The following is a 12,739-nucleotide window of genomic DNA, read 5'->3' on the forward strand; positions in this document are numbered from 1 at the left end:
TAAGCTGTGCCCTGGGGAAGCCGAGTATCACTGTGGGAGAGCTGTCTGCGTGACCCCTCTCAGGAGGCAGGATCGCAGCCATGGGGACTCCCAGCAAAGGTCCTTGAGTCTTCTGGGTGCAAATCCAATTGAGCTGCCCATCAGAAGACCTTTTGAGCTTTTGTGGGATGTGACCTCTTGCAATTCAGCAGTGACCAGTGCAGGTTGGTGCCAGATGCTGGGAATCCTACACACCCCAAGGTATTGCTCTGTCTGGGACCTTGGGAGTGTAAGAGAGGGAACCCCACTAAGCAATAGAAATTAAATTTCCACCAGTCCAGCACCACAAGGGCACAAAATCAGATTTATAATGATTTGATTTAGGGGTGTGTGCCATTTCTCCTATCCTCAAGTTTGTGGAGTAAGTCTCAAAGCTACTATCATGGCAGGAATTTTCAGTTTTTGGTCTTTGTTCATTATTGTATTACAAAGCCTGGTACATTGCCTAAAACGCAGTAGGCACTCGATAAATATTAGTGCTTAAAGGCATAGGTAGAGAATGAAAATTTCCTGGTGCCTGCAAAGTGCTAGAGACTCTTGAAACTTCACTTGGAGTCTTCTTTTCATATCAACACTTGAAACGTGGTATTTTCTTTCTCCTCCTTTATTAAGGGAAACAGGAAGGAAAGGAGGAAAAATAAATAAGAATAAAATCCTTTCCTTCCTTCATTTCTTCCTTCTTCCCTTCCCTTTCCAGCTGTCCAAATGTATTTGCATGTGTTTTGTAAGCAGTGTATTGTTGTATGTGTGTATTTTTCATTTGTTTTAGGACTAGAGTGTCACTTCTCATCCTGTTTCCCATCTTTTTCAACCACCTCATTTTGCCATCCATCAGCACCCAGACACTCCTGCCAATGCCGAGGGCCTTAAATAGATCTCCTGGGATAGAGCTTTGGAATATGCCTCCAGGAGTGGGGCTGCTTGCGAGGTCCCTGCAGTGTCCGTGTGTAACTTAACCCAGAGCAGCTGCAATGGCCCACACTGCCTACCAGCAAGGCATGAAGTTTCCTTCATTTCCACATCTGTGCCAACACTGGCCTTCCCCAGCTTTCTCACATTCTTCAGTCTCACCGAGTGATACCTCATGGTTATTTTAACTTGCATTTCTTGCCCCCATTTGGAGGAAAAGCATCGAAGTCTCAGAAAAGTGATGTTAGTGAGTAGCTGGGTTTGTGTCCACCTACCTGAGGCTTAGGCTTGAGGGCCTGGCTGCCCCTTAGATGGGTTAATGGCTCTGCCAGCAGTCATGCCAGACTGTGTGGGCACTGTCAGGAGAGCAGCCTTCTGCTGTGATCAAGCCCCACCTGGTGGCACAGGAGGGGAAAGGGAAGGGGAAGAGGAGGGAAAGGAATGGCAGGGGAGACATTTACCCCAGCAGCTGCACAAGGCCACGCCATGCCACAGACACTACACACCTGGAGGACATGCACCAGGCCTTAAGAGACTTAGGTTTAGCCTCTGCCTCTGGGACGTGGAAGGAACTCGAATAGCTTCACCATCGAGGACCCTTTTGTTTTCAGCAAATAAAACCAGAACTTTTTTTTAAAACAAAACACTAGTATATTTCTTTTTAACTAAAGTACAATATACTTTTAACTAAAGTACAATATACTTTTAAAGGGCATAAATCCCAAGTGCACAGCTCAGTGAATGTTCTAAGCTAATTGCCCTCCAGTCGGTCACACACCCCCTCCTCCAAGGGTAGCCGCCATCCTGATTCCTACATTATAGATTAAGTTTAGGGTTTCTTTCTTTCTTTTTTTTTTTTTTGCCTGATTGAAGGCTGTATAAATGGAACTCTACAGGTGTTCTTTTTTGTATTTTGCCACTTTCCCACAATATAGTATGTATAATTCATCCATATTGAATGCTCTTTCTTGTTTTTATGCAGTATTCCATTGTATGATTATACTGCAAGATATGCTTTCTATGGCTGACTGATGGATATTTGGGTTCATTCCAGCTCTTGGCTACATTGAATAAAGTTGCTGCGAAACTTAGCACATGTCCATTGGTCCACATGTCTATTGGTGCACACATCCATTGGTGCATATATCTATTGGTGCACACACCCATTGGTGCACACATCCATTGGTGCACACGCCCATTGGTGCACACGTGCATGCAGTTCTGTTCAGTATGTATGCATAGGAAACACCAGACCATCAAGGAGTGTATATTCGACTTAAGTGGATGGTCCCAGTGTTCCTAAGTGGTGCCAACCTGCAGCTGCAATGGCAGAGTATGAGTTCTGATTCTCACCAAGGGTAAAGGGGATTACCACTGCCAGTCTTTAGCCATTCTGGCGTGTGCATAGTGGTTCTGCGTCGTCTTTTCTAACTTGTATATCCTAATGATTAATGACTTTTTTATGCTTACTGGTCACTTGGCAATCCTTTTTTGTGAATTTTCTATACTATACAAGACTTCGGCTTATTTTGTACACTGAGCAACCTGCCTTTTTTTCTTACCCATATATAGGAGTTAAAATATATCACCTGGGTAGGAGTCCTTTGTCAGCTGTGTTGTCAGAAGAAGTATCTTCCCTTGGTTGGGTCACTGGCCTTTTCACTCTCGTAGTGATGCCTTGGATAAGCAGGAATTATTTTCTTTGCTTGAGACAGGGTCTTGGTCTGTTGCCTAGGCTCGAGTGCAGTGGCATGACCATGGTTCACTGCAGCCTTAACCTCCTGGGCTCAAGAAATCCTCTCAGCTCAGCCTCCTGAGTAGCTGGGACTACAGGCATCCACCAACATGCCTGGCTAATTAAAAAAAAAAAGTTTTCTTTTGTATAGGTAGGGTCTCACAATGTTGCCCAGGCTGGTCTTGAACTCCTGGCCTCAAGTGATCCTTCCACTTCAACATCCTAAAGTGCTGGGATTCCAAGTGTGAGTCGCTGCACCCAGCCAGAAATTCTGAGTTCTAATATAATATAATTTATTAAATTTTTCTTTTATTATTGGAGCTTGTCGAGTTGTGTTAAAAATCATTTTGCCTACCCCAAGGTCATGGAGATTGTCATGTACCATTCTTCTAAAAACTTCCACAATCTGCATCCATCTGGAGTGGATTTTTGCATATGGTGAGAAGAAGAGGGTCAATTTTTTTTCCATATGGATATTTAATTGACCAACCTGATTTATTGGAAAGACCATCATTTCCCCACTGCACTGCAGTGTCACCTTCGCGTGTGATTCTGTTCCTGGTCTATGTGTTTATCTATTTCTATATCTGGCGGTAACTGTTTTAGGGAGTGCAGTAGAATTATACTACTCATGAGGTAATTTCAGAGTCTGTAAAACACCCATTTAGAGTGTGCTGTAGGTGGTGCTGTCTGCTGATGGACACTGGCTTGGGGTTGTCTGATAAAAATTCCTTTCTCAATGCAAACTGTGAATCTTGGGGCTTGCTGTGGGCTCACCTGGCCAGGATGTCAGGAACATGAATCTGAGGCTCCTTGTGCTTGTGAGGTCCAAGCCTCAGCTGTTTTGAGTGGGGCAAGGTCTCTTCTCTGCTTTCATTTCCTTTCCCTTTTCCAGTTCACACTGAACCCCAGAAAAGCCTGTAGCCTGGTGCTACAGGTGCATCTGGGGTCTGAGAGGTGGGCTTCCCACAGCAGTTCCTCCCTGGAGGTTCTGGAGGCATGAAGCAGTCTCTTAGAGATGTGGCATTCGAGTCAGCAGGGGCTGGGCAAGACCTCCTGCTAACGTTACTTTGTGAACAGGGTTTTCGTATTGATGTACAGGTCCCTGAACAGGGGCCCTGGGGTTGCAAGAGAAGATCCCCAGGCCCTGGTTCTGAATGTACCACCAGAGGGGCAGTGGGATGGACCTGCAGCCTTAGCCATCAGCCTGGGGCTCAAGCTCTGGCACTTTCACTAGGCAAAGGTGGGCAGCAGGGTGTGACTGTGGGGGCAGGTTGAGGAGAGCACTAAGCATGTGGGTTCCAGTCACAACTCTACCATGAACTCAGGGAATCATGGGGGGATGCTTCACCCACCTCTGGGCCCCTGACTCCACCTTTCATCTCCGTAGTATGGGTTGGGTTGTGGCCTTCCAAATGATATGTGGAAGTTCTATCCCCTGACACCCGAAAATAATCTTATCTGAAAATAGGGTCTTTACAGATCCAATCATGTTAATAGAGTGGGCTCTAATGTAATAGGACTGGTGCCCTTAAAAAGAGACAGAGACATGTGGAGAAGACAGCTCGTGAAGATGGGGCAGAGACTGGAGTTGTGCTCCACAAGCCATGGAATGCAAGAAGCTAAAGAAATCAGGAAGATTCCCCCCACCTCAGGCTTTTGAGGGAGCATAGTCCTGCCAACACCTGAACTTTAGACTTCTACTCTTCAGAACTGTGAGAAAAGCATCCGGGCTGGGTGTGCTGGCTCACACCTATAATCCCAGCACTTTGGGAGGCCAGAGCTGGAGGATCACTTGTATCCAGGTGTTCAAGGCCAACTTGGGCAACATGGCAAAATCATGTCTCTACAAAAAACACAAAAATTAGCTGGGTGTGGTGGTACACACCTGTAGTACCAGCTACTTGAGAGGCTGAGGTTGGAGGATTGCATAAATCCAGGAAGTCGAGGCTGCAGTGAGCCATGATCATGCCACTGCACTCCAGCCTGGGCAACAGAGTGAGTCCTTACCTAGAAAAACAAAAACAAAAACAAACAAAAAAGACAAAGAAGAAGAAGAATTAGGAAATATTGGTTGTGTTAAGCCACCTAGTTGTCGTACTTCATTCTAGCAGCTCTGAGAAGCAAATGCACCCTGTCTCTGGGCTTGCTTCTCCAATCTGTCCTTCACCACGTCATTTTCCACTCCAAACCCATTGGTGGTTCCTCACTGACCCCTGGAACATCATGGATGCCGGTGGCATCTCCCATCTAACTGGTTCCAGCCCAAATCCTGGCTCTTGCCTTTCTCTCTTTTGCTCTCTCCCACTGCATTTTGTGGCACACTTGACAGTCACTCAGGTCAAAGGTTGGCCCAAGGGCTATTCCTGAGTCCTCTCCCTCATGTCCGCATCCAATCCAGGGACAAATTCTTTCATCTTTACCTCCAAAATACATTCTCGATAATCTGCTTCTACTGTGGTCACCTTTAAGCCTCCAACCTTCTCTTCCGTTAACTGCACACTAGTCTCCTGTGCTAGGCTGATTGCAGAATTGTCCAGTCTTGTACTACTCCCTGCACCCGAGCTCTTTGAAACTCTTCCCTTCTATAGGTACAGGTTATTTCTCCAGTCTTGAATTTGAGCTGACCTTGGGACTTGTGTTGGCCACTGAAGACTAGAGTGAGGTGAGAGTGATTGTGTGCCATTTCTGAGCCTATTACTCAAGAGACCTTGTGCACTTCTTGGAATGCTGCCACCATGAGCACAAGCCCAGGCTAGCCTGTTACAGGAAGACCTGCATGAAGCAGAGGCCAGCCAGCCCAGGCAAGGCCACATTAGACCAGCCAGACCCAGTTAACCCACTAGCTGACTACAGACATGTAAGTCCATGCTAGCTGAGCTGAACCTGGCCAAGATCAGCAGAGATGCTCAATTGACCAGTGGAATCATGAGAATTTCTGTTGTTTTAAACTGTATTTTAGGGATTATTTGTTACACAGCTATAGCTGACTGATATACCTTTATACTCATCTCCAGGCTTTCTCTTTCTTTCTCACAGAGCATTCTCCCCTCTCAGAAGCCAGAGGGGCCTCTCCTGTACTTACTTCCCTCCAACATGATTTTCCGCTGCAACTAGAATTATCTCCAAACTATAGCCTTCAGGGACCATAGCCTTCAAGGCCTGACCTGATCAATTCTCCCAACTCTCTCCTTTCCTCACTCTGCCTCCACCACACTGACCTTCCTGCAAGTCCCATGAACAAGCATTGGCTTTTGCCATCCCCCTGCTGCAGCTGTGCCTCTAGGTCTGCTCATGGTGGCTTCTTCTCATCTTTCAGGTACCAACACAATCACTTATTCTGGGAGGCCTGCCCTGAGCACCTTGCCTGAAGCCATCCTCTCTTATCCTCCTCCCAGTCACGTTTCTTGCATTCCACTCTGTTTTTATTTTCTCATTACTTGCAAAATCTTTGTCATTACTTGCAAAAAAAAAAAAAAAAAAAACCTTTTGCTAAAGTACGTATTATTTGTGTCCCCAACTAGAACGTAAGCTCATCAAAGCAAGAATGTGTATTTTTATTCACTGCTGTGTCCTTAGTAGTTTATAACAGTTTCTGGCACATAGTAGGTATTCAGTAAATATTTGCTAAATGAATGAATAACATCCCCAAGTGGGGGTGAGGGGAGCCTTTGTCATGAAACCACAAGCCCTTTGAGCATGGGATCTCCTGCCACTGTGCTCCTTGCTAATCGTCCACTCCATGCAGATTGACCTACCTACTGGTTTCCCACCATGCCACACTGTCTCTGGCATCTGAACCTTTGTACGTTCTGTTCTCTCTGTCTGCTCTTCCCTCCTGTATAAAGATCCTGGATACTCCTGTTTATCCTTAAAAGTGTTACATTAGACATCTCCTCCTTCAAGAAGTTTTTAACATCATCTGCTTCTCCCATCCCACAGGGAAGGGCCTCCTCCCCCTGTTCTCTCAGGACATTTGATTCCCCTCACCTTACTCATCACATGGTGCTTTTAAATAGCTAGTTTTTCCTCTGTCTTCAGGACTATACACCCCATGTGGGCAGGACCAGGTCTTCTTAATGATTGCATCCCTGGACTCCCATAGGGGCAGGGATGACACACCCATAGGTGGGTGCTTAGTAACTATGTAATGACTGACTGTCAGGATTGAGGAATGTGACTGGAGGCCAATGGACTACAGGAGCTCAAGATGTGCCCTTTCTTTGACTGCACATCAACAGAAACCTGTGAAAAGTCAGGGCCAATGTGGGCCCTGGGTGGATGTGGAGAAGCTGAGAGCCGATGCAGTGTTGGGATCACACAGATCCTCCTGCTACTACCAACCTCAACACTCCACTAAGTGAGGAGAGCTCCTGATTAAGGCCAGGATGTTGGCATCTCCCTCAGCTTCTCTGTGACATCAGAAGGGCTGGGCTTCCCTTTTTCTGAATACCTTTCTACACATGGGGCTCCTAGTGAGTTGTGGAGGAATAGAGGTTGGCGTATGACTCCAGTTCTTCAGGGAAGGATCCAGGGGTCTTAGTGGACCACAAGGGAAGTATAGCACATCACTTGTATAATACAGTTGGTGAAGGAGAAAAATGAATACATAAAATAGACATGCTGCCTTGAAGTCGGTCCTTATTACAAGAAAGGAATCCAACCACTGGCTTCATGTCTTATTCTGGGTCCATTTTTGGCTACTGCATTTTAAAGAGGGACATGCTAAGAATACTGCAGAGATAATCAAACTGAATTGTATCACAGAAAACTGTGAAAAAAGTCTGAAAATGAAATGACTAAATAGTCACTGTCATATTACATTGCTGTGGTTAATATATCCGACATTTAACTTTTCAGGGCCATTTTATCTGTGGTTTAATGTGTTCCTCATCACTAGTCCTGCCTGAATATGAATATTTACCAGCCAATGAAGGCTGCTGACTTCTCCCCTTCCACACTGCCTGGAATGAGAGGAAACAGGCTCAAATGGCAGCAATGGAGAGGCAGAGCAGACAGGCGGAGGACTTCCTGAAGGCAAGGCTCTCAGTGCAGAATAGAGTTTGGCTGTGCTCTCCCTGGCTGCCCAGTCTGTGATACTGAAGTGAAGGCCTCTGAGGATGCTTTCAGGTTTGATTTTGGTTGAGGTAATATTGACCAAGTGCCTAACACTTGAAATGCTCAAAAAATTTATTTCCTTTCTCCTTTGTGAAGTGCCATTTCTCCCCAAGGGACAGGTATTTGCTGGAGAGAGGGAGTATTACGTAACCCTTCACAGCTGTTTCCTTGGATTCTGGTTTGGGTCTCACTGTAGTTCTGTCTAAACACAGCTTGCTGTCCTGTGGGCTGACGCTTCTCCAGCCTGCTCACTCCTCGGAAGGGTGTTGTATTCCTTAGTGGTGACTGCACCCCTAAGGTGTGCTGGCATGGGGTGGGGGAGGGTGGGTCTGGCAGCCTCCAGGGCCTCTCTTTGAGCCCCAGTGGTAATGACTTTCAATGGAGAAAGCTACTTACCTTCAAGAGATCATTTTAGAATCTCAGGGTGGGATATGAAAATCTAAAAGCACGTGGAAGGAAAACCCCTGCTATTTCAGTATACGGAGTCAGAGAGTAAAACCTGCTAACAAGACCAGCTGCAGCAGTGGCTGCCCAGCGGAGATTCGCAATGGGAGTCTCTCTGGGATGTATCTTGGGGCCTAGGGATCATTAGATGTATGGGCTTGCCATGAGGAGATGTAGGTTTGGTATTAGCAGCTTTTCCACAGGGATTGACGTGCCTGGTTTTGAGGATCCCACCCAGGAAAGCAGCAGCTGGAAAATCAGCTCCTCATCTACCCCAGCGAACTACGGAACAGCCCATATTTGCATGGAGTTCTCAGCTGTTACTCACTGTGCTCCCTGCTTCACATGCAAGTTCTCATGAGCTCTTCACAGCACCCTGCTCAGCACATACTGCCATTAATCCCATTCTACAGGTGAAGAAACAGGCACAGAAAGGTAAAGTAACTTGCCTAAAGTCACACAGCTACTAGGTAGGATACTCGGGATTCAGACTTGCTTGAAACACTTGCAAGGACTGGAAGTGCCTGAGTTTGTGACCTTGGTTGGCCAACATGCCCAGATGGGAAGGCTCTGTCTCAGGAGAGTCCTGCAGGATTGACCACAGTCATGCAAGAGAGCAGGGCAGGAGACTTGGGGAAGATACTTTTTTCATCTCAACCCTGCCGTTTCTTGCCTGTGTGAATCTGAGCAAGTTTCTTACCCTCTGTGGCTTCTTTCCTTCAAATGAATAAGGTCCTGGACTTCCTGATATTGAGGCACCTACCAGCTCTGAGAGGTTTCAGGTCCGCTTTTGGGGTCTGTGGTTGTAAGCACCCAAGGGTCTCCCTTCCTTCCTCCATATGTTGATAGCATCTCCCTCTCTCACTGCCCCTCCCCTGGTCAGCCCCCTACTCTGCACACAAGGAGTCCAGGTCCCCACAAATCCAAGTCCTACACCTGGGCATGGGGACATATGTGTGTCCCCACCAGCCCCTTTACACTTTGTCCTTTCTAATGTCCCTTTGGGGACCCTGGGACCCCATTTTTTTACACCTTCTAAGACATCCTTCCTAAGAAGCCCTTTCTAAGGAGTCTTCTTTTGGTCAGAAGAAAAACCACAGTTCCTCCTAAGCTGGTTCTGACTTGGATGTCAAGGACCAGTCTGACAGCAGCAGAGGGATCATGCAGCTGAGGCTTGTTTCCTGATTGCTTATGTTCTAAAGGGATGCACTAAGTTGGAAGGGCCACTTGTAGTGTGCCAGAGGATGGCATCTGGACAGATGGAGCCTGACGGTGGTGGCAAGAGGAGCTATTTAGAGAGCCACACTGGGTATTCCAGTGAACACCTTTTTAGCGTCTATTTCGCCTTCGACCATGTTAGGGTGTATGTCCACGTTCATTCCTGCATCCTTGCACAGCTTGAGCAAGGTCCGAATGTTCTCCTTGGACAACCTCAGGCATCTGTTCAAGAGAAGGCCAAAGAGGTCAGTTGAAGGTGGAGTCACAGCAGCTTCTAACTTTATTGCAAAGGGTTTAGATTCAAGCAGTAGTAAGTGTGGGTGCTCTATAAGGGACTGGCTCTTGCAGTCATCTGCGGAGATCACAGAGACTTTTTAAGATGGCGGGGTGCTCCGCAAAGGCAGTGGGAGTTTCCATTGGTGTCACTCTTCTGGTAATCAGCTGCCTCCAAAGAAAAAACATTCATTATATTTGATGGTAGCTCCACTCAGGCTCTCAATGTATCCCAAGAAGAGAAGTCAATGGAAAGAAAAGCTATATAAATAAAAGATGTTCATTTTTGGGTTGTCAAAAACAGGAAAATGAATAATTCCTCTAACAGAGAAATGGTCAATCTGATAATGGATGACCCCACCCACATCAAGGATCTTAATTAAAAGGCCATAGTTAGAATGGCATTAGGAAGAAGATGGTGTCACATGGCTGTGACAATACCAAGTGGGGAGAAAAGACAGAATGTGAATTGTTACATGATCTGTCACTGTCATGCACACATACCCTGGGAGAGGCCAAGGGCCGGGAAAGATACAGGACAATAGAAATAATGGCTGAGCAAAGCTGCAGGCATAGAGGTGAGTATTTGCTTTTAATAATATCCACACAATTTAAAAATCAGACCATTGATTTAGAATATTAGCTAGAGACCCATGATTCTGATTTATACTGAAGAATGGGCTCAATCTAATTTGTACTGTGTTATCCAGAGAGCTCCTTATTCTATCAGCAACCCTGACCTTGGTCCCAGCTTTAGTATAGGGGGTAGGCCCCCTACTCAGGCTGCCTGCTGGTTGCTTACTTCGCCACAGATGATGGGAGAGGAACTGTGTTGATATAACCTGATTTTCTGCCTTTTGGGAATGGCCACTCTTCTTTAAGATCTTCCCAGAGCCTACCTGTTTTTATGGCCAGCTCAGATCCCTTCACCAATCCTCATACCTGGGCTATGTTTTCCCTGACCAGTCTAGCCTATGAGGGTGTCATGCATATGGGGTCACTCATCAAGATCTCATTCTGACCAAGTGCTGTGGCTCACGCCTGTAATCCAGCATTTTGGGAGGCCAAGGTGGGGGAATCACTTGTAAACAGGAGTTCAAGACCAGCCTGGGAAACATGGTGAAACCCCATCTCTACTAAAACTACAAAAATTAGCTGGATGTAGTGATGCACGCCTGTAATCCCATCTACTTGGGAGGCTGAGGCATGCAAATTGCTTGAACTTGGGAGGTGGAGGTTGTCGTGAGCTGAGATCTCATCACTGCACTCCAGTGTAGGTGAAAGAGCAAGACTGTCTCAAAAAAAATCCCATTCTGAACCACTTCATTCTTTTTTGGGATATTTCTTGAATGCTTTCATATGCTATCTCTTCAAATATTCTTTCCATCTCTTTGGAGGATAGGAGTCCGGTCAAAATCTCTTATCCCCCAACCATGGAACCCAGGTAGGCCGCCTATTGGCCAGAGTCAATTACAATCACCTGGTCTATCTGAAAGCCATGGCTGAAGTCATCCAGTCATGGAACCAGCCAGCAAGGGCAATCTGTTGAGGTCTCTGCCTATTCATCTTGAAGCCAGTTATCCATTCTACCCATCCATCCTTCTGCCAGTCAGTGAGCAGAGCAGGACTTTGTGATGGGGTTATTAGATTGCCAGACATTTGAGACCATCTTAAACCTACAGATGAGTTTACCAATGTCAACATTACCAGGACGATGACAACTACATCACTCTGTTGTTTTGTTTTCTTATTTGCTAAAGTTTCTGAACTTTGTCCATTACACCTTTACAGTAAAGGAAAACACTGGTCTAGGGAGAGGGATACTTATTTTTTGGGGGTAAACTAGGCTGTATTGCTGAAAGCCAGACAGCCTTGATAAATAGGACAGAGAGCAAGTGAGAAGGGAGACTCTCTGGGAAGAGCAGTAAATATCAAATGGTTTCACACTTTGTTCATGATCCCTTTGACAGTCTAGAAGTCCAATCATGCAGCACGTAGGTCACGGGGGATGGTGGCATCAGCAGCAACTCAACACCACAGTGCAAAGGATCTTAGGGAAATCTTCCTGTTAAGACAAAGACACAAACACCTCATTCTTTCCTTTTTGAGTAATATTGAAACAAATGAAAATATTGGGAGAGTTGTTGAAAGTATGGCATAAAAACGGCAGCATCTAAATGACATGCCCATGCAGGGGATGGTCTACTGGCAGGTGAGCTACTGGAAACCCACTGGCTTGAGCCCTGGAGCAGTCCTTTGGGACCAAAGGGCAGAGCTCAGCCACGCCAAGCCCCTACTCCTAGACGTTCAGGCTCAGCCAAAGGGTTTGGGCCGGAGATAATAGTGAGCAAAGCCTGTTCCACAACCCCATCCCATTCGCCCAGGGGTCTCACCGGCAGCTCAGCACCTCCTCTGGCTTCAACATCCTCATGGTTTCCATCTGGGGCTCAGTGCCTTTCTCCATGAGGATCTTCAGCTTGCATTCATAAGCTGCATCAGGCATCTTGGTGGACCAGTCTCTCATGAAAGTTGTCCTCTGGCTGCTAAAGGTACTTTCCTGTAACATGGGATCTAAGACAATGTTTGGTCGACCGAACGGGTTTGGCCTCTGACTGGACTCTGGCTCTATTGCATCCTTGATGTCAAGGTTTGAAATTGGACAGATGTCATCGAAAAGTTAGATTGTGGGGGATGCGAGATTGGGGGTAGGCAGGAAGGGGATGTTAATAGAGTGGGCACTAATGTAATAGGACTGGTGCCCTTAAAAATTAGCCAAGCATGGTGGTGCGTGCCTGTAGTCCCAGACACTCGGGAGGCTGAGGCAGTAGAATTGCTTGAACCCAGGAGGCGGAGATTGCGGTGAGCCCAGATCGCGCCATTCTGCTCCATCCTGGGTAACAAGAACGAAACTCCGTCTCAAAAAAAAAAAAAAATTATGTATATATATTTATTTTAACTTCTTCTTCTTTTTTTTTTTTTATGAGGCAGAGCCTCGCTCTGTTC

The 12,739-nt window shown here is 46.3% G+C and overlaps 1 protein-coding gene across 1 annotated transcript; it reads right to left on the reverse strand.

The window, feature by feature from the left end:
- Window positions 1-9,537: 9,537 nt before the first annotated feature.
- LOC135269076 (uncharacterized protein C16orf78-like) lies at window positions 9,538-12,413 on the reverse strand (the record flags this gene model as incomplete). The annotated part of the gene is made up of 2 exons (XM_064362766.1): window positions 9,538-9,685; window positions 12,130-12,413. Coding segments are annotated over 2 exons (432 nt in total), but the record flags the coding sequence as incomplete, so codon positions are not given.
- Between the last annotated feature and the right edge of the window lie 326 nt (window positions 12,414-12,739).

The sequence above is a fragment of the Aotus nancymaae genome, unplaced genomic scaffold, assembly GCF_030222135.1.
Source record: "Aotus nancymaae isolate 86718 unplaced genomic scaffold, 86718_ANA_hifiasm-v0.15.2.pri h1tg000049l, whole genome shotgun sequence".
NCBI lineage: Eukaryota > Metazoa > Chordata > Mammalia > Primates > Aotidae > Aotus > Aotus nancymaae.